Raw genomic sequence first — 17724 nt, forward strand, 5'->3', positions numbered from 1 at the left:
CGGTTCGGCCGTTGCGGTTTTATTTATAAAGCGGGCGAAAGCCTATTTTGAGGAGGATGAGAAGTTGCAAGAAACATAAGTTTGAATTAGAGTGAAAAAGGAATTTGCGTACAAGTTTTTGCATGTATGTTCAGTATCTGCTAGAGTTGCTTTTAAGAGACAAAACTTGAGTCTGGCACAGTCATCGAAGAATCAGGAGAAATCAAGGTAAGGATCGCTTTGAGAGCTAAATGCCTAGGTAATAAAAAGGGAAGATGCACATCACTCAATTCTGAAGTTGTGCCCCTCTGCAGTATAAAGATTGAAGAGGACGAGCCCAGAAACATTATACTCACATCAGCCAAGTCATATGAAACTTCGGAACCTAGATACCACAAGCTACAAAGTTAAGGTGAACAACACATGGCCAGTCAAGTCTCAGTGCCAGGAAATAGCACTTTGTTCTGTGGTCAGTCCCTCCACCTGTGACCACAGGTAGGGCTGCAGCAGATGAAGTACAGCGTCAGGCCTTGCTCTCCCTTTGTCGGGGCCTGCAGGTTGGAGGGATCAAGATTAATGGGAATGTACACCAACAGAAAAGGATGCAGGAACAGAGTATTTACCCATACTTGCACAGATGGTAGTTATAACCATTAGCGACAACTGCAGAGGTAAACATAGGTGAACAATGCTCATTAACAGACCTGAAAATAGGCAGCTTCTGGGTAGCCACAGTTGTAGCATCTAACACTTCTGGTGCGAGGCAGAGTAGGATCAGTTGCTGCATCTTTTGGGACATCTGTAGGTTCCCCGGCAGATTTACGGAGAACCCTTTTGTACACGCATGTATCAGTGGCAACCTCCTGTCAATGATTTATACAGATGGAAATGATTAGTCAACCTGCGTGAGAATTTCTGGTAAAAAATATATGATGTTGATGAAAAAATATAAATTGAGTAAAATCATCGACAAAAGCTCATCTATCACTGCGAAAAAAAAAGCATCTTGTGGAAGAGGAGCACCTCAAATACCACATATAACACCACATATCTAACTCTTCTTTCTAGAGTTGCTTCCAACTTGGTAGTTCACAAACCATGGACATATATGTTTTGGAAGCATCACAAAGACCAGAAAGGAAATATACAAGTTCTTTTCAGGGTTATTTAGTTGAAAGTAAGGCCATCCTTGCATAAGCATCTTCAGGGACAGGGTGTGCAACCATTTCATCCAACCATACCTAGAAATGGGTTGATGTTACGAGGGTAAGCTCAAAATAACTACTGCATTTCACCAAACTTGAGCTAACCTAGAAGCATGCTACAAAATAAGCCTTGCTGGTTCTATCAACCCGAAAGTGAATGAGTCTATATAAACTTCAGAATATTTACTTTCCTTACATGATAACAGTGTCTTTTATTAACTGGTAACGTTAGTTAAGGCTATTTCAATTCCTTTGTTTTCATGAGATGCTGTTGCATAATTCTGGGAAGGAAGAGTGGCAAGCAATAGCATAAACAGGAAGTCATTAAAAGATCAAAATGGAGAAGTAGACAGAGTATTTAATACATTGACATTGTATTTAATACGTGTAAAGTTTAAGGTTGGCGCGTAACAAATCGATACTAATAAAATTACCACCAGTCCCACATATAGGAAATAAACGAAGAAATGAAGAAGGATGTTATACAAATTATGGGACAAAGCTACAAGAAAACTGAAGTTATTAGAAAATTGTAGCATATCATGGCAATGACAGGTTATCTAAGTTCTCTTAGGGGCGCAAAAATGGTTAAACAAGATCATGCCTGACAACGGCTAGTGATTTCAAAAATCTTGTATGTAGATTTCCTTTTATAGTATAACTGATAATGATAATTTGCCAAAGAAATGTAAATAGAAGGATCAGGTTACAGATACAGACCACAGTCATGAGATTTACTGTTTGCTCGGATCACGAATAAACAGAGTGATGTGCGTGTGGAGAGGGGGGCATAACTTCAGTTCGCAGGTACACGGGCAGATGTCTCATTTCATAAAAAAAAAATTGCTAAACCAGCAGATGCACATCCAAACTTTTGTTTCCAAGGAAAAGTAGTGATTTTGTATCTTAATGATCATGTGGTTCGAAAAGGCACTTCGGTACGCATGGTTTAATGCTACAGGTCACAAGTTCCAAAAACTAATGGGAGAATGGATTGAGGTAAAATCTCTACTCTTTACTGCCACAAAGACTGGAGTTTGTGGTGAGTTCACTGTCCAGCCATCTGGACCGTCTAATTTGATCAAACGGCTGCTGTGCTTTGCGCAACAGGTGGGCCCCAACATGCTCCTTATACATTCAGCCAAGGGAAAAAAAATCTTACTCCTTCTCTCGTCCATTCGTTCGTTGCTCCCGGGCTCCTGGGCTACACATCATGGCCTCCATTCGCCCGTTGCTCCCGGGCAGCGCTGCCTCTGGACATCCTCCTACACGACACCCTCCTCCTTCCCGATCCACATTTTCCATGGAGCGTGAAGGCTACGCCATGGACAGTGGCCGTGCACAGGCGATGTGTATCTGGTCCGCTGGGAATGGTGGCTTGTCCATCTTGGAGCCCCTCGACCGGCAGGCCACAGCTGAGTCGGACCTAGAGAGGTGGTGTCGGCACATACACGCAGTGGCAGCCATGTAGGATCCAGTTGAGCAGGAGGTCAACCTATGTGTCATCGAGTGCGCCATGGCACGCGGCCTCAAGGTTGAGGGAGCGGCGGAGGAAACCAGCAGTCACCTGCAAGGGGATGTGTGCGCCCTCTCTGCTGGATGCGTGCCTGTGTCACACTCATCCCCTTCTTTTGCAGTGTTTCATTTAGCATGTCAATAATATGTGCGTCAATAATTGGCAGAAGATTATATGGTTTAGGCCATATCAGATTATTAGTTACAAGAATTCTTATATGCACGTCGATAATTTCGTGTATCCATGTACACTTTCGGTTATTCACAATTCCCAGCAACCGATTGTTGCTTAAAAATTGCTGACCAGCTGACGTCAATCAATCTCTAGAAGAGAAAGACAGAGACGGTTAGAGAGAGCAGAAAAGGATTAGCATCTGCTACTCGAAAAGAAAAGGTCCTAAAGAATTTGGAAATAATGGCTTCCTTCTTATATTTGTGTGTGATGCCGCTACACTTGTAAGCAAATATTATCCTTTCTCAATTTCTCATGCATCTTTGATACAGCTTTGGCATTCTTTAGGAACCCGTAAGGATAATTTGGGTTACAATTTTCAAAAATCAAACCTCAAATTTTGCAAAAAAAATTGCAGTACGTAGCAAAGCATGGTGAATGTGCTAGTCCTGCTAAAATTCTGACTTGCTTAAGCCCACCAGTCAATCAAGCCACATGATCTTCTCAAGAAATTCCCAAAAAAAGCCCCAAATTTTGGCAAAATGAAAAGATGAGTATAAGCATGGCCTAAACTAAACTACCCACACCTAAGCGGAACAAAACCAAGAAACCACAACCTCAATAATGCGCCCCCAAATCTAAATCCTTATCCACCGGCAGTCACCAGATCCCAGCTCCCCCTCGGTTTCCAGACAAATCTTTAAGTTAGGGTTTCGAGAATGCGCAGTCACCAAATACAGACACAAGAAAAATCGCCATCCGAAACGGAGCAAGGGAATTAACAACCTTGTGCTCGCAGGCTGAGCAGGCGTAGTGGAGGGTGCGCATCTCCTTGTCCTCCTGCGGGTACAGCATGTTGTTGCTGCGAGAAAAAGAAATGAGAAAAAAAAAAAACATTGGGATTAAATCACCTTGATCCATCGGAGAACAGATCGCGGAAGACGGACGCAAAGGGATTTGCCTGCTCACCATTGGCCGCAGAACTTGAGGGCGCTCATGGCGACGCTGATGTCCTCTTCTCTCCTCGTCTCTCTCTGTTCGCTGTTGTCCCCTTCTCGCCTTGGCTTCTCCAGTTCTTCTCCGCTCCGGCTATGAGGGAAAGACTTATGACAGGTGGGCCCAATATGTCAGTGAAAATGGAGGAATGGCTACACCCCATGTGAGATCCTGGACGTACACGTGTCGGGCGATGGGTGAGACCACACGAGGCCACCTACCGCGCCGCCGCATCGGATCCCAGCACCCCTCTCCCCACTCCGCTCATCCCCTTGGCGCTCCAAACCCTAGCTCCAATCCGCACAAAACCTCCAAAATTCCCACAAATTTTCGTCCCAGACCCCTCGCGGTTGCTCCCTAAGGTACAAATTCAAGTCAAATTCTCCATCTGTGCAGTATTTTTTATCGAATTCTTAATGTGAGTGTGGCCTTGGCAGGGTGGTGATGCTATGATGCACATGCTGGTGGCCTCGGATGGGGGCGGGGGAGAGATGCATCCGTACGCGGCCGTGCCGGCGGAGCAGGAGCTGGAGCTCCACCGCGACAACGCCGACGACAGCCTCGACGGCCACGTCCGGTACGTGCTTCCGCCAGCTGTTCTGCTGGAAATCACTTGTTGGTGATGTTTGGTCACCGGTGGTGATGCTGCTGAACTATGAAATGGTCTTGCGGTGTTCTGATTGAACAGTTACAGTGCACTTGTTCAACTTCACTTATGTTTGCTTCTCATGTAGCAGAAGTGGCTTCAGTTCAGCTGTAGGCTTGTACTTGTCATTCTTACAACTTACTCCTATTTTATCAGGTGCCTGCGGTGTGGTATATCCGGTAACGCGACGCCCCATATGCGGCGTGGTCCCGATGGCCCAAGAACTCTTTGCAACGCATGCGGCATTGCTTACAGGAAGGTAAAACCACAATCCTATGACAGTGACCCCATAATCCTTGTTTTCTTTTTTTGCATATGCTATGGTTTCACAATTTTTGAGCAGCTTGTATGCTTCAAAAGAACTATCCATCTCCTTGAATGCTGGAAGTTGAACTTCTGTGAATTATGTTACAATCAGTTGCTAGAACAACCATACATGTAACACAGTTCAATGTGTCTAGTTCTTTGGCTGTCTGGTGTCTGCTACAACTTGTGCAATTTTAACTCCTTTCCAAACTGAAATTTCTGACCCAGCGAGTGCACAATCCTTGAACCATAAAATACTTGCAGAGTTCTCTCTATGAGATATCTCAGTGTTCCCTTCCTTGATTGTAAACCTATGTGCCTGCATTGTGTTCAGTTAAGATCTTCATACAGAATAAGTCCCCATGTGGCCATGAAATCATAAAAGGAAAGGAAAACCAATTTTTCTTGCAAGGGTGGGCGCTTTAGGTGATGGTTTAGCTACTTGTGCATCTCGAAAAATTCTTAAAACACTCGTAGATTTATACTATGTTAGAACATTTCAGTCCGCAAATACTCATCCAAATATATAATAAAATGAGCCATGTGCAAAAAATTGCTAGAGGTTGAAGTTGTACTGTTCAAAAAATAAGTTGATACTTTTTTTTCTTTTCTATCTGGATTATTTGATCATATTTTTGCATGATTTTTGCAGACTCGCATTTCTAACATGTTTGGTATCTATATTTTTTTAGAATTCTTTTAGATGACCCTAAACTCAAAGCACCCACACTTGCATGGACAAAATTCCTAAATGGTTTTTTCACCGATTTTTTCAAGTTGTACAAGTACCTAAACCATAAAAAAAATTAGATTTTTTCAGAGTTGAATTTTAGGTTGTGGCCCAAGCATGTAGATCTGTTTACTGTTTTCATCTTATTATGGTGGTACTGGTTAAGGTCTGGTACAATTAAATGTGCCTCCTTTTTCTTGTTACTGAACTTAATTATGGTTGGTTCTTCAGGGGAAAATGAGAAGAATGATAGAAGCTGAACCACCTATAGATGAGGCTTCGCTTGCTAAGCTGGTTCCTGAGGTGGACATGGAATTTGATAGCGAGGAAAAATCATATGAATTCTACAACAAATATGCTGGGCATATTGGTTTTAGTGTTCGAAAAAGCACATCACATAAATCTTCTGAAAATATTACCAAAGTAAGGACATTTGTGTGCTCAAGAGAGGGTTACAACAGGGATAAGAAGTCATTGGAAGCCAAGAAGCCAAGGTTAGATACAAGAATCGGCTGTCCAGCACGGTTGATTATTAAAGTAACACCAGAGTGTAAATATAGAGTCACTGATTTTAAAGCAGAGCACAATCATCAGCTGGCCCCTCCTTCGACGATGCATATGCTAAGGTCACAGAGGATATTGACTGAACTTCAGTCTGGGGAAACAGAACTGTCAGATGATTCTGTAGTGACACCAACTACAAAAGCGACTGGTGATCTTGTTGTGAGACAAGTTGGTTTCCTTCGAAATATTTCTCTCCTCCCAGCAGATTACAAGAACTATCTCCATTCAAAGCGCATGAAGGCGATGCAACCTGGCGATGGTGGGGCCATATTGAAATATTTGCAGACTATGCAAATGGATAACCCCTCGTTCTTTTATACCATGCAGATTGATGAGGATGACAAGCTAACCAACTTCTTTTGGGCAGATCCAAAATCTAGAGATGACTTCAACTACTTCAGCGATGTGCTCTGTCTAGACACAACATACAAGATAAATGGATATGGCAGGCCATTGGCATTATTCCTTGGCGTGAATCATCACAGGCAAACAATTATTTTTGGTGCAGCTTTGCTTTATGATGAATCATTTGAGTCGTTTAAGTGGCTGTTTGAGAGTTTTAAGATCGCCATGCATGGGAAACAGCCAGCGGTAGCTTTAATAGATCAATCTATTCAGTTGAGTAGTGCAATGGCTGCAGCCTGGCCAAATACTACTCAGCAAGTTTGTGCTTGGCAGGTATATCAGAATTCTGTAAAGCACCTGAATCAAGTTTTCCAAGGTTCAAAGACATTTGCAAAGGATTTTAGCAAATGTGTCTTCGGCTATGAGGAAGAGGAAGAATTTGTGTTTGCATGGAGAAGTATGCTAGAGAAGCATGATCTTAGGCATAATGAGTGGCTGGCTAAACTATTTGACGAGAGGGGAAGATGGGCATTGGCATATGATAGACATATATTTTGTGCTGACATAATAAGCTCACTTCAAGCTGAGAGTTTCAGCAGTGTTTTGAAGAAATTCTTGAGCCCTCAACTAGATCTGCTCTCCTTCTTCAAACACTATGAAAGAGCAGTAGATGAACATCGTTACGCTGAGCTCCAAGCTGATTTCCAAGCTAGCCAAAGTTATCCAAGAATACCCCCAGCCAAGATGTTAAAGCAAACATCCCATACATATACACCAGTGGTGTTTGAGATCTTTCGAAAAGAGTTTGAACTGTTCATGGACTCTGTGTTATTCAGTTGTGGAGAGAATGGGACAACCTCTGAGTACAAAGTCGCTCCCTCTGAGAAACCCAAGGAACACTATGTTAGATTTGACTCAAGCGATAACTCTTGTATGTGCACTTGTAGGAAGTTTGAGCATATGGGTATTCCATGTTGTCACATGTTGAAGGTGTTTGATTACAGAAATATCAAAGAGTTGCCTCAGAGATACATGTTGAAGCGATGGAGAAGGACTGCCAAGTCTACAGATGAAGACCACCAAGGCCATGCAGCAAATGACAACAGGTTGTCATTAAACGTCTCTGTACCTTCTGCAAATAACCACCATGGACTCCAAAGCATCAATGCAAGGATTCAAGTAACTACCTCTCACCTCTTGTGATTCATGTGGAAAACGAATTTCCTTGTATATATACTGTTTCTGATACAAGTTTTTGGTCAAATGCAGGACACATCTCTTTCTAGTATGCATGAGAACCCATTTCATAGAAGCTCATAATGAAGGTACCGATTTTATAGATGTACTATCATATGCCAAGTTTTGTTGTTCATTTAATTCCCTTCATAAGGGAAATAGAATATCCAGGTTAGGTAGTGAATTTCAACTGCAGTTTTTTTCTCAATAGGAACAAATTTTTCCCTGTCTGCTAACAGAAATCCAGATTGTTAAGTGTTGTCCATCAGTTCGAAGAACAAAATCTTGGCATGAGCTATCCAACTGCCCTGTCGGGTTGTGGGTTCAATATTGTTTCTCTGCCTGTTTTTTCATGATAAAAATTGGCAAACTCTTTTTTTTAATCACCGAAGGCAATGCACATTGGACTTCCTGAGTGCCTCAATCGAATTATGATTTTAAAGCAAGTTTGTGGTTACACTTAGGAGCATCATAGCTCTGTTTGGTCAAACAGTTAAAAGCTAAAACCTACTAGTGTAGATTATATGCTCTGTATGCCTTCAATTCTGCTGTCCAGTCCAGTAATTTAACCGCTTCAGTTATCATGCAGGTCGCTTCACTCTGAAGATTTATGCTTCCACCATGTGTACCTTTTTTTTGGAGTAAACTGTGGGCCACCATGTGTACCTTGACAGACGTCATAATATTGACGGTTGAAGCAGTGAATAGGGCAGGTGGGACCATGGGAGCCCCGGGAATAAGTTTCAGAACTTGTAAATTATGCAGCCATAGGAAATTTGAGCTGTTGAGGCGCCCATTTTAGCATAGTCTAGATGCTGATACAACTCCGTGCTTGTATTGCACTGGAAATGATTCAGATTTTTTTTTGTATTCATCCAAACCCATTCGTTCCAAGTGAAAGAAAATCAATTTACCAACCAAGCTTACTGCGTGCCCCAGAAAGGTGCATAAACAGAGACTGTTTCTGTGCCTGTACAGCTGAAACTTGTGCAGACATCCTGACCATTCTGTGGACAGCAAGTAGACCCACTCATGATGACGGAAGGGCTTCAGTTAGATTCAGATCTGCTGTTTCACCCTGCGGGTGAGCTGAACAGCTCATGCATTGAAACGTTTGAAGCAAGACAAACCAGCTTGGCGGTCGATCTCAGACGGAGGGAGCTGGCGTTGACGGCTTGACGCTCCAGTGCTAGTCAGGTAGTGTACCATCTTGTTTCACCCCTCGTGATCTCCTGTCTATACGCAGAACTGCATAATGCAATCAAGCTCAAGCATGATACCGTCTTTAATCACATTATTATGGGTGTTAGTTTGAAACGCGTTATCTTTGTTGGGGAATGGCGCGTGTCTTCTTGGAGTACTGATGGAGATTATTTCTTGTTCTTGTTTCTTCCATTTGTGCAACAATTATGTGCTGCAGGACTGTCATTTAATCGGGATGAAGAACCACCCCATCGTTTATATTACAGTACCCTCTTGCTCGCTTACATAATTCTTCTCGTGGTTTTAATTTAAAACTAAAACTGCAAGAAGAAATATGAAACGGAGGGAGTACTATATACTCCTTCCCTGAATTTGTCTTGTCAAAATTTCTAAATTCCCACTACGGTCCCTTAAAAACAATTAGTGTCAGTGTTTTCTGTGCTACGTGATTTGTTTTCTTTTCGATTTTGTGCTGACCATGTGTCTGAAATCGCCGACGTGTAGTCACGCCGCTTTTATTGAGGCCATAGACAAAACTTGCCCTTATTTCGAAAGTTTAAGGTCTGCAATCTGCATAGTCTCCCAGGCCCCTGTCTCACTCAACTCGGCACCGTTACGGCCGTAGGTACGGGAGTGTGCCGTACTGCTGCGACCGGGACGCAGCAACGAACTGACTATAATGCACCATGTCTTGCAGCGCGAGCGACGATTGACTGATGTTTTCTGGGGCTTTTGCGAAGAGGTTGTTGGTGTCGTCCTTCGTTGGGGCAATCCGCACGGGACAGGGCGATCGGAGACGGGATTCTGCGGCTGCCGGAAGTGGTCCATGGCGGCAGACGACGCCATTTCTCTCGCTCTCCGGGACGCCTCAGGCGCTCAGCTTGCGTCGTGCCTGTCTCCTGCGGCGATCTATCTCCTCTACCGTTTTCTTTGTGATTTTACAGAGCAAGAGAAGCAAGCTCCTCCAAGAAACATGTCATTGGGTGGGTGTGGGTACCCAAAAGCTAGAATTGAGATATCTTAATATATTCTATTTGAAGCACATATTATCAAAATTTCTGTCTTTTCTCTCGAAAAGTGCTACCACTTGATCGACATATCTCCGGATAGCTCGGCTCTAGCCGTACTACCTACTTGTTTTCTAAAGCTCATGTGTATTGCTCTGTTCATCACTGCTAGTCTCCTCGTGTACGGATGGTGGAAAATTGGAAGCCGTTGATTATTAAATTCGGTTGTTCATCAGTCTTGGTCACGGCAGAAATAACACCTTTGTGGACATGGTGTTTTGGCTCGTAGGTCTAGATGCACCTATTAAGAAAATGCATTTTAATTTATTTTAAAACAATTTAAAAAAATGAAAAAGAATTCCGGGTGTGCATCTCGATATTCTATGTTCACTCACAAAATTTTGTGGAAAACTACATTTTGTGTGGAATAAGTTAAAAATATAAAAACATGTCACGTAAAATACTATTTTGGATCAACAAAAAATGTCTTTTTTACGCAGCCCATAAAAATGTCATTTCTTTGCGAAACTTAGTGTGTAAACATATAATGTCTAGATGTACACCCAGATATTTTCTTCAAAACACCGATGAGTTTTTCATTAACTTTGAAGTTTTATTTACAATTCATGGTAAAATTCTTAACTTCTCCATTTCAACGTAAAGAAACCCTAAAAGTGAGAAAAATAACGAAACATGAAACACTATGAAAAAATTCAGAGAAAACAGAGTGCAAATGAATAAATATCAACGACGATGGGACTATATGGTTCTCATTGCCGGTTACGCAGAGGTGTGTATGCGTGGCTTCTGTAGTTGCACATATAGAAAATTAATGCTAGGCACGAGGAGGGGTTCTCATGGTAGAAGGGATAATAACAACAACGTGTGTTGAGAATAATAACGAGAAAATAATCTCTTGTGGAATTTGGTTCAGTAAATAATATAGCATTTGAAGATTTATTTACAATTCACGGTGAAATTCCTACCTTTTCCATTCCAACATGAAGAAACCTGAAAAGTGTGAAAAATAATGAAACATTGTAAAGAAAATCACCGAGAAAATAGAGCGCAAACAAACAAACATTAACGATGATGGGACCATATGGGCTGTCATTCCTGAGTGTGCAGAGGTATGTGTGCTCCTGTAGTTGTGCATATAGCAAATTCTAGGCTCGGGGAGGGGTTCCGCTGGTAGAATGGATATAAAATGACATGGCATGTTGAAAACAATAATGAGAAAATAATCTCATAAGGAATTTTCTTCACTAAATAATCTAGCATATACTTTAATATTCAAACCCTTTGCAACCACTCCAACCATCGGAGGGCTATGAATAAGGAATAAAGCACAATGACACACATATAAAATAGTAAATGCATGCCGCGTTAGGTTCGGGCAACCATGGGAATACTGTGATTCTGAGGACAACTAGATGATTTTTCTTTAGCTAAATATTGTATATTTATATATATGTCGACTACGAGTGGATATATAACTCACCGCCATCCTTGAGTGACGCAGAGGGAGGGAGAGAGAGGGAGGTACAATAAAGAGACAAAAGATACATGATCATGGGTCTTGTTGGATCCGTTGTTAGTACTACTGGGAGGTTGTAATGAAGCAAAAACCCATAAGAAACATTTGAGCCAACGATTGTGGTTGTGTGTAGAATTATGACCATGAAGATGACTGGACGGCACTTTATCTATAAAATGACTAGACGATTGTGGTTGCATAATAAAAGATAGAGTAGGGAAGACAAACTTGAAAGCAAATATTTTACTAAATTATTTTTCTAATAGTTTATTTATTGTGGATACACAAACATCCTCGAGATTATAAAAAAAACTTACATGTTTTCTACGTAATAAATCAGAAGATACAAATTTGATTTACAACAATTTTCTTCTATCATTCATATTTAAGAAGAAAAAACGTTTTTGTCTATTTAGTCTTATCGTCGTCCTTATTGCTCATTTCACTCATCTTCTATACCGGCCGATAGTTGGCCTCTCAAGGAGGGAATTACACAAGAACGCAATCATTGGGCACTTATTGCACAAAATACTTCCTACTCTTCGGTGTAGTTACACTCATGTTCCATATACTACCATAAGAAAGTATATACAATACTTTATTGGTTTCAGTAAGTTCATATACTATATATAAGACACTGCATACCAAGTTACGTTGTTGGATAAGTAGGTTGTTCAACCTCAGTAAGGAGGGTGTGGAAGACCGGGTATAGTGATGGCCCATCAGGATCTTACGTCATCCCTATACTTAACTCAGCCCTGTGCTATACTCGAGAGTAGGTGGAAACATTAACGTATCTATCTTTTCGCTCCCCTCCTGACCTCTATGTCTTTCCGGATATTACTTCGACTCTTTGAGCGAGAACACCCTTGAATGAGGAGATGTGTTTGTCTTGGATGATGCTGCTATGCTCCTATTCACTTTTAGAGATTTGCCGGTTTTACGGCAACCTTTTCACTAAGAACATTTTTGCCATTAATAAAATGCCCACCATTCCACAACGCTTCTCTGATTTATGTGTAGAAGCAGCAGTAGTGAAGAGGATGGAGGGAGAAGAAAGAAAGCGATGTGACACTTGAATAGATCACATCCGCTAGCCTGCCATTTAAGTGGACCCATAATTTTCACTATATATACGAAATACCTTCATATTTATATGTAAAAGAGAAGTATGGGGAAAACTGTACATACTGCCTACAAAAATAGTATCTAAACTACTAAAATAATCTTACATACTTCATATGATATGTACATACTCTCCGGTACGATAGATACCTCCTAGATTGTGTGAAGCACATGTGGGTGTAACTACACCCGGGTGTACTATGAATATATATATTGTGGATGCTTTTTAGGCTAGAATAGACCCATTTTCTGAAAATCATCAAAGTAAAAGAATGTGGTCGAGTTATTTTTGCAAACCAAAAACTTAATAACCACTAAGGAATCATAGAAAACCAGTTGTTGTCCAGAAAATATGAATATTCTTGAAATGCTTATTGGAGTGTGATAAAACGATTATTGGTGAAATAACAATATTTACTTAAATATGTACCATAGACTATATGCAACAGTGTGTAAATGAAATTTATAGATGAATAGAGCCTTGTATAATGTACCATGTTTAAATATACATTGGTATTTCTTCCATAGAGTCATTGCACCCTAATGCCCATGCAAAAAAAAATGGACACACAATTGTTTTTCTATAATTTCCTAGTGCTTACTATGTTTTTGGTTTACATTCACATTCCTTAATAAAAGGTCTATTATTGCCAAACAACTTGAATGAATTTCATATTGTTATTGATGAAAAATGTTATTCATGATTTTTTAAGCATTTGTGTGTATTGTCCAAAAATCTTAGTTGCGCTGAAGCTTGTGGAGCCAATGTGTCGGTTGTTAAATGAGTTAAACCTTTCATTGTGCTCCCTCCAATTATCCCAGTATTTGGGGTTTTGCGCACAGAAATACAACAATTGTGGTTTTGTGCAACAAGTGTCCCGATAGCTGGGGTTCTGTGCAGTGCCTCAATTCCCTCCAATGATGCTTCCTTCCATCTGTTAAAAAAATGTTATAACGAACAAATCCTATTTAATTGGGAAAATGTGCTATGACACTGTTATTGTTGTTTGCTAAAACATATCATCCAATTATATTTTCACCAGGTATCATTACAATTTTGTGACACATTTGGCATAACACACCACCTAACTAAAAATAAAAGGTTTTACACTTTTTCTTCAAAACCAGTCATAGCATGGTAATCCCGGCCAAAAGTGCAAAATTTTACATTTTCAGACAGGTGGTGTGTTCGTGCAAATCTACCACAAAATTATAATGGTACATATCAAAGACACAATCGGGCGGTGTATTTTAGCAAAAGACGCAAAATAACGATACCCTGTATCACACTTTCCCTTAATTAAAGCATAGCTATGCTCCTGTGGAGTTTCAAATCTGCTCTCCAAAAGAGCATCACCCACTCGAGATCGAGATACCATATCAGATGGAAGATAGCTCAACTTTCAGCACCGTTAGGGCCAATAGAAGCATCGAAGTAGCTTTATTTTTCTCTGTGTTCCTGCTCCACTAAAAATTAAAGGTTCCTGCATGATACGATCCGCTTCTGTGTCTGCAGTGGTTAACCTGTGGGCTGACCGGGCCTCCAAATCTCTCTTGATTTGGATGTGCGTCTCTCTTCCGAATAAGAAGCCAAAGAAAAGAAGAAGAAAAAAAGCGGAATAAACGCATATGGAGCCATAGTGGGGTGTAAGCTTAACTGCTGCGCTTTTGCTCCACTGATTATGGCTTAGCTTTGAATTAATGTATAAAGCTGAGTTCTGTTTCTTGCCGTAGTCACAACATCAACATGTACCGTACTGTTGTGTGTAAAATAAGCAGAATTTGGTTGCATCAGAGATGTCATCACCACTAGTTCACAGTCCGTTGAAGAAAACTATAGTTCACAGTAATGTCAAATACTCCTTTGTTGGTGATTGGTGTATTATTTATTTGTATAAGTACCACTTCTACTCCATGATTATTTAATAATTTCACAGGTGTGCACAAAACGCATCATTGAAGCTACGTACACACCACTAATTCAGTACTTAATCATTATGCGCATACCTACAACCTCAAAAGATTATCCGAAGCCACCATCATGGACAAGATGCCTCCCAGGTAAGCTTCCCAGCTGAGTGACACGTCTGACACAGTAAACCAATCCTCCGATGGACGTGCGCGAATCTTAAAGCTTGGTTCGAGTAGGCTGATCAAGCGACCAGTCAAATCTCAAGTGGGAGAAAGGAGGAAGAGACGAGACAAATTGATAAAACGATGTGATTAGACCAATCACAAAACATGCTTAACAAGAGTACAAAGCAAGATACTTCCTCCTCCTCGTTGATCAACCGAGCACCAACACTTTTTCATTAAAGAAATGAAAAAGCAGAGCACTTTGATCACTCGGCAATTAATCTCCATCCTCTCCTAGCTAGCTAGTGTCGGCTGGTTAATTTTCTGACACATAAAAGGACTTTTCAACCACAAAACCATGAAAGCAGTAGTAGCATATGAAATGAAGCAGATGATGATATTCTCAAATATGATAGAAACGTAGGGCCTGTTTGCAAATGTGCATAAATTATTGTTTACTTGTTTTTATACTGCACAAAAGTCAAATACCAGAGCTGCACAGTACTGGTGTTACGAGGACAGAAGATGGAGCCAATAATTAAGAAGAGCTCAGTTTAGAATCAGAAGGCCAGGCAGGCTAGCTAACTGACTTGACACTTGACAGGGGCATGTATGCGGAGAGTAGAACGCTGTACAGAAGAATGTCTTAACGTGCCATGAGCAGTATAACAGGTTCAGATTAGCAGTGTTTATTAATTTGTTCTGTTGTCTCTTGGACCATTACGTACCGAGTGCAGTGATCTGTGTGCCTACATGCCTTAACTAATCAGATTTCCTGGAATCATCTGCAACTAGTGTTCATTGAGCGATGCACCATCCTGATATTTTTAATGGTAAAACTGTACCCATTTGTTCAGTCGAAACTTAACCTCGGGGAGTTGAGAACTGTGATCCCTATTCTAATCAAGGAACAGGAGGCGACATGTTAGTACTTTTCCTTAGGTTAAGATATTTCTAATTATTATTTAACAGATCATCAGTGTAAGTTGGCACGTGCATGCTCAATTGATGAAGTTTGGTTAAATGATATTTTGAAGAGAGCTGGATTATGCTTTTTGAGAGTAAGAGCTAACTGAACTATACTCCAAATATTTTTCTTTCTGGCTAGCAACTTAGTACAGTGTGTTGATGATTGCTCAGAAATGCTACCAAAAGCCATGACTATTCAACATGCACGGTACTACAAGGCGGGTGATCAACTCCTATCCTAGAGTTGACCTAGCAACTTTAAGGAAAGCTTGAGTGGAGGTGAAACATTGCAATCACATTAACACAAGAGCTTAGCAGTCAAATAAAGCACAGTCCTCATCAGACTAACATCGTACGGTAACAGTGTTAGCTATTTATAAAAAAATAGCAAAAAAATTCAAACAAAAAATTCACTACTATATTTCGACATTCTATTTGTGCATGCCAAGTTTCACAGAAAACCAACATTTTAGGTTTCATGTGTAAAAAAGACATGGAAATATGTATTTACATCTTATATGTACTTTACACTTGTCTAGGACTTACTTGTGTCGTTAAATCAGTAGCAATAAGTCGATTAAAGCTTTGAGGAAAAAACTTCAACGTCTCCTGGGAGCATTTTAATGGGTAGGAGAAAGTTGTGATAAAAATGTTTTTCTATTCCTTTGGAATAAAGAAAAGCTGGGGACGTTACGTCAGACATACCTATAAACAAACCCAAAGTAATGGATAAATCAAAGTTAGTTAGAAACCTTCAGGCAGAATCTAATGACCTCAGTTGAAAGGGGCTCCCTGGACATCGAGTGATGTGTGAGATTAATGTGCCAACGACTCCCTCTCCTCTTTAAGAATGGCACCATGACTATTCTGCCTCAAATTGCTTTCTACACTCGTAGTCTCGTTCTCTCGTTTTTTTTGGGTGAGTTTTCCTTGAGCAAAAAAGTTACATCCTCAACGATGTCTCCTGATGCACATAATTTGTTACATATAAACAATTTAGAAAATGATGTTGGCATCATAAATTTCTCATATCGCATGTGTTTAAAAATGATGGTGGCGTCATAATATGTTAAAGTTGCACGGTGAAAATGTTTCACAAAGACAAAATTGGATTTTTTTTTCAAGTAATACATCATAGAAAGACATATCATTTTCACAGAAGAGAGCGGCTATTACAATGCCCATAGGCTTACAACACATTCAGGGATCACATGATGGTCTCCCGACACCATACAACTGAACCCACGCTACAACGCTAACCAGCTACTTCCTATCGACACCTATCGTACGTTCTGTCAGCCCTTTCGCCAAACCAATCGCCTCGGATTAGTCTGGCACGCCTCCATAAGTTCATCTCCTTTTGCACCTTCTCCACTATCTTGGTCTCTACATCATTCCGCCGTCGCCAAATGCTTCATAACCCCAAAATGAGCATCCTCCAAATGTCGTAGCAATCACGACTCCTTACGTGTGTGTTGGTCTGCCACTTCACCAAGCCAATGCATGTGGTAGGCATCCACTCCAGGAGCTCGCACTCTAAAAGAATTGAGTGTCATGCTTCCCTAGCCACAGCGCAGTGCAGCATGAGATGCTCAAGGGTCTTCGGCTCCTGGTCATAAGGGCCAAGCTACTACGTGAGTCGACCATCATTGAGCAAGCCTATCGGCAGTTCAACACTTATCCTTTACCACTAACCATGCAAAAGTACTTGCATGTCATCGAGCTTGAGATCGCCAAATCTGATCAGAGGCCGAATCCGTCGTCTGGACGGTGAAAAACTCTGCATACGCATACTGTGTCGAGTATGCTCTGTTTATGCCCCCACGCCGATCTTCTGGTATTCTCACCCAAAGTTTGAAGAACTCACTAGTGTCATTCTCATCCAGATTGACTCCAATATCGACGAGCCAACCACCTGCCACTACGTTGGCCACCATACGTCCTTCCCGGACATTCTTCTGCACCTTCCTCTGTAGGTGGGTAAAATGATCTCGTAGTCATTCCCCACCGCACCACCGGTCCACCCAAAAGAGGCCTATGCGGCAAAAGGAGTCGTCTAGGGGGTAAATAGGCGGTTTAAAAAACTTATACGGAATGGGCTTAAGAATTATGG

General features: G+C 41.1%; 2 protein-coding genes across 3 annotated transcripts; one reads left to right on the forward strand and one right to left on the reverse strand.

The window, feature by feature from the left end:
* Window positions 1–265: 265 nt before the first annotated feature.
* Window positions 266–3920, reverse strand: LOC124677710 (DNA-directed RNA polymerases II, IV and V subunit 9A-like). Its single transcript, XM_047213669.1, has 4 exons — window positions 3841–3920; window positions 3658–3733; window positions 684–842; window positions 266–530 (listed from the first exon to the last, which is right to left on the reverse strand). The coding sequence occupies exons 1-4, from the start codon at window positions 3867–3869 to the stop codon at window positions 450–452; spliced, it is 345 nt and encodes a 114-aa protein (XP_047069625.1). The 5' UTR covers window positions 3870–3920; the 3' UTR covers window positions 266–449.
* A 194-nt stretch (window positions 3921–4114) lies between these two features.
* On the forward strand, window positions 4115–9160 carry LOC124674891 (protein FAR1-RELATED SEQUENCE 5-like). Of its 2 annotated transcripts, XM_047210945.1 has the most exons (7): window positions 4115–4229; window positions 4305–4444; window positions 4670–4772; window positions 5781–7637; window positions 7728–7783; window positions 8284–8317; window positions 8355–9160. In XM_047210945.1, the coding sequence occupies exons 2-5, from the start codon at window positions 4317–4319 to the stop codon at window positions 7776–7778; spliced, it is 2139 nt and encodes a 712-aa protein (XP_047066901.1). In that variant the 5' UTR covers window positions 4115–4229; window positions 4305–4316; the 3' UTR covers window positions 7779–7783; window positions 8284–8317; window positions 8355–9160. The 2 variants fall into 2 exon arrangements, with proteins under 2 accessions (XP_047066901.1, XP_047066900.1); XM_047210944.1 differs by having other exon boundaries at window positions 8284–9160.
* The last annotated feature ends 8564 nt before the right edge of the window (window positions 9161–17724 follow it).

Source organism: Lolium rigidum, chromosome 7, assembly GCF_022539505.1.
Source record: "Lolium rigidum isolate FL_2022 chromosome 7, APGP_CSIRO_Lrig_0.1, whole genome shotgun sequence".
Lineage (NCBI taxonomy): Eukaryota > Viridiplantae > Streptophyta > Magnoliopsida > Poales > Poaceae > Lolium > Lolium rigidum.

Bases quoted from the DNA above. Each gene is read 5' to 3' on its own strand.
- LOC124677710 (XM_047213669.1), bottom strand. From the start codon at position 3,869: ATGAGCGCCCTCAAGTTCTGCGGCCAATG. The intron at 843-3,657 runs GTTGTTAATTCC...AATCATTGACAG, and splicing joins GCTCAGCCTGCGAGCACAAG to GAGGTTGCCACTGATACATG. The intron at 531-683 runs GTCTGTTAATGA...TCCAACCTGCAG, and splicing joins CAGAAGCTGCCTATTTTCAG to GCCCCGACAAAGGGAGAGCA.
- LOC124674891 (XM_047210944.1), top strand. From the start codon at position 4,317: ATGATGCACATGCTGGTGGCCTCGGATGGGGGCGGGGGAGAGATGCAT. The intron at 4,445-4,669 runs GTACGTGCTTCC...CTATTTTATCAG, and splicing joins AGCCTCGACGGCCACGTCCG to GTGCCTGCGGTGTGGTATAT. The intron at 4,773-5,780 runs GTAAAACCACAA...TTGGTTCTTCAG, and splicing joins GCGGCATTGCTTACAGGAAG to GGGAAAATGAGAAGAATGAT.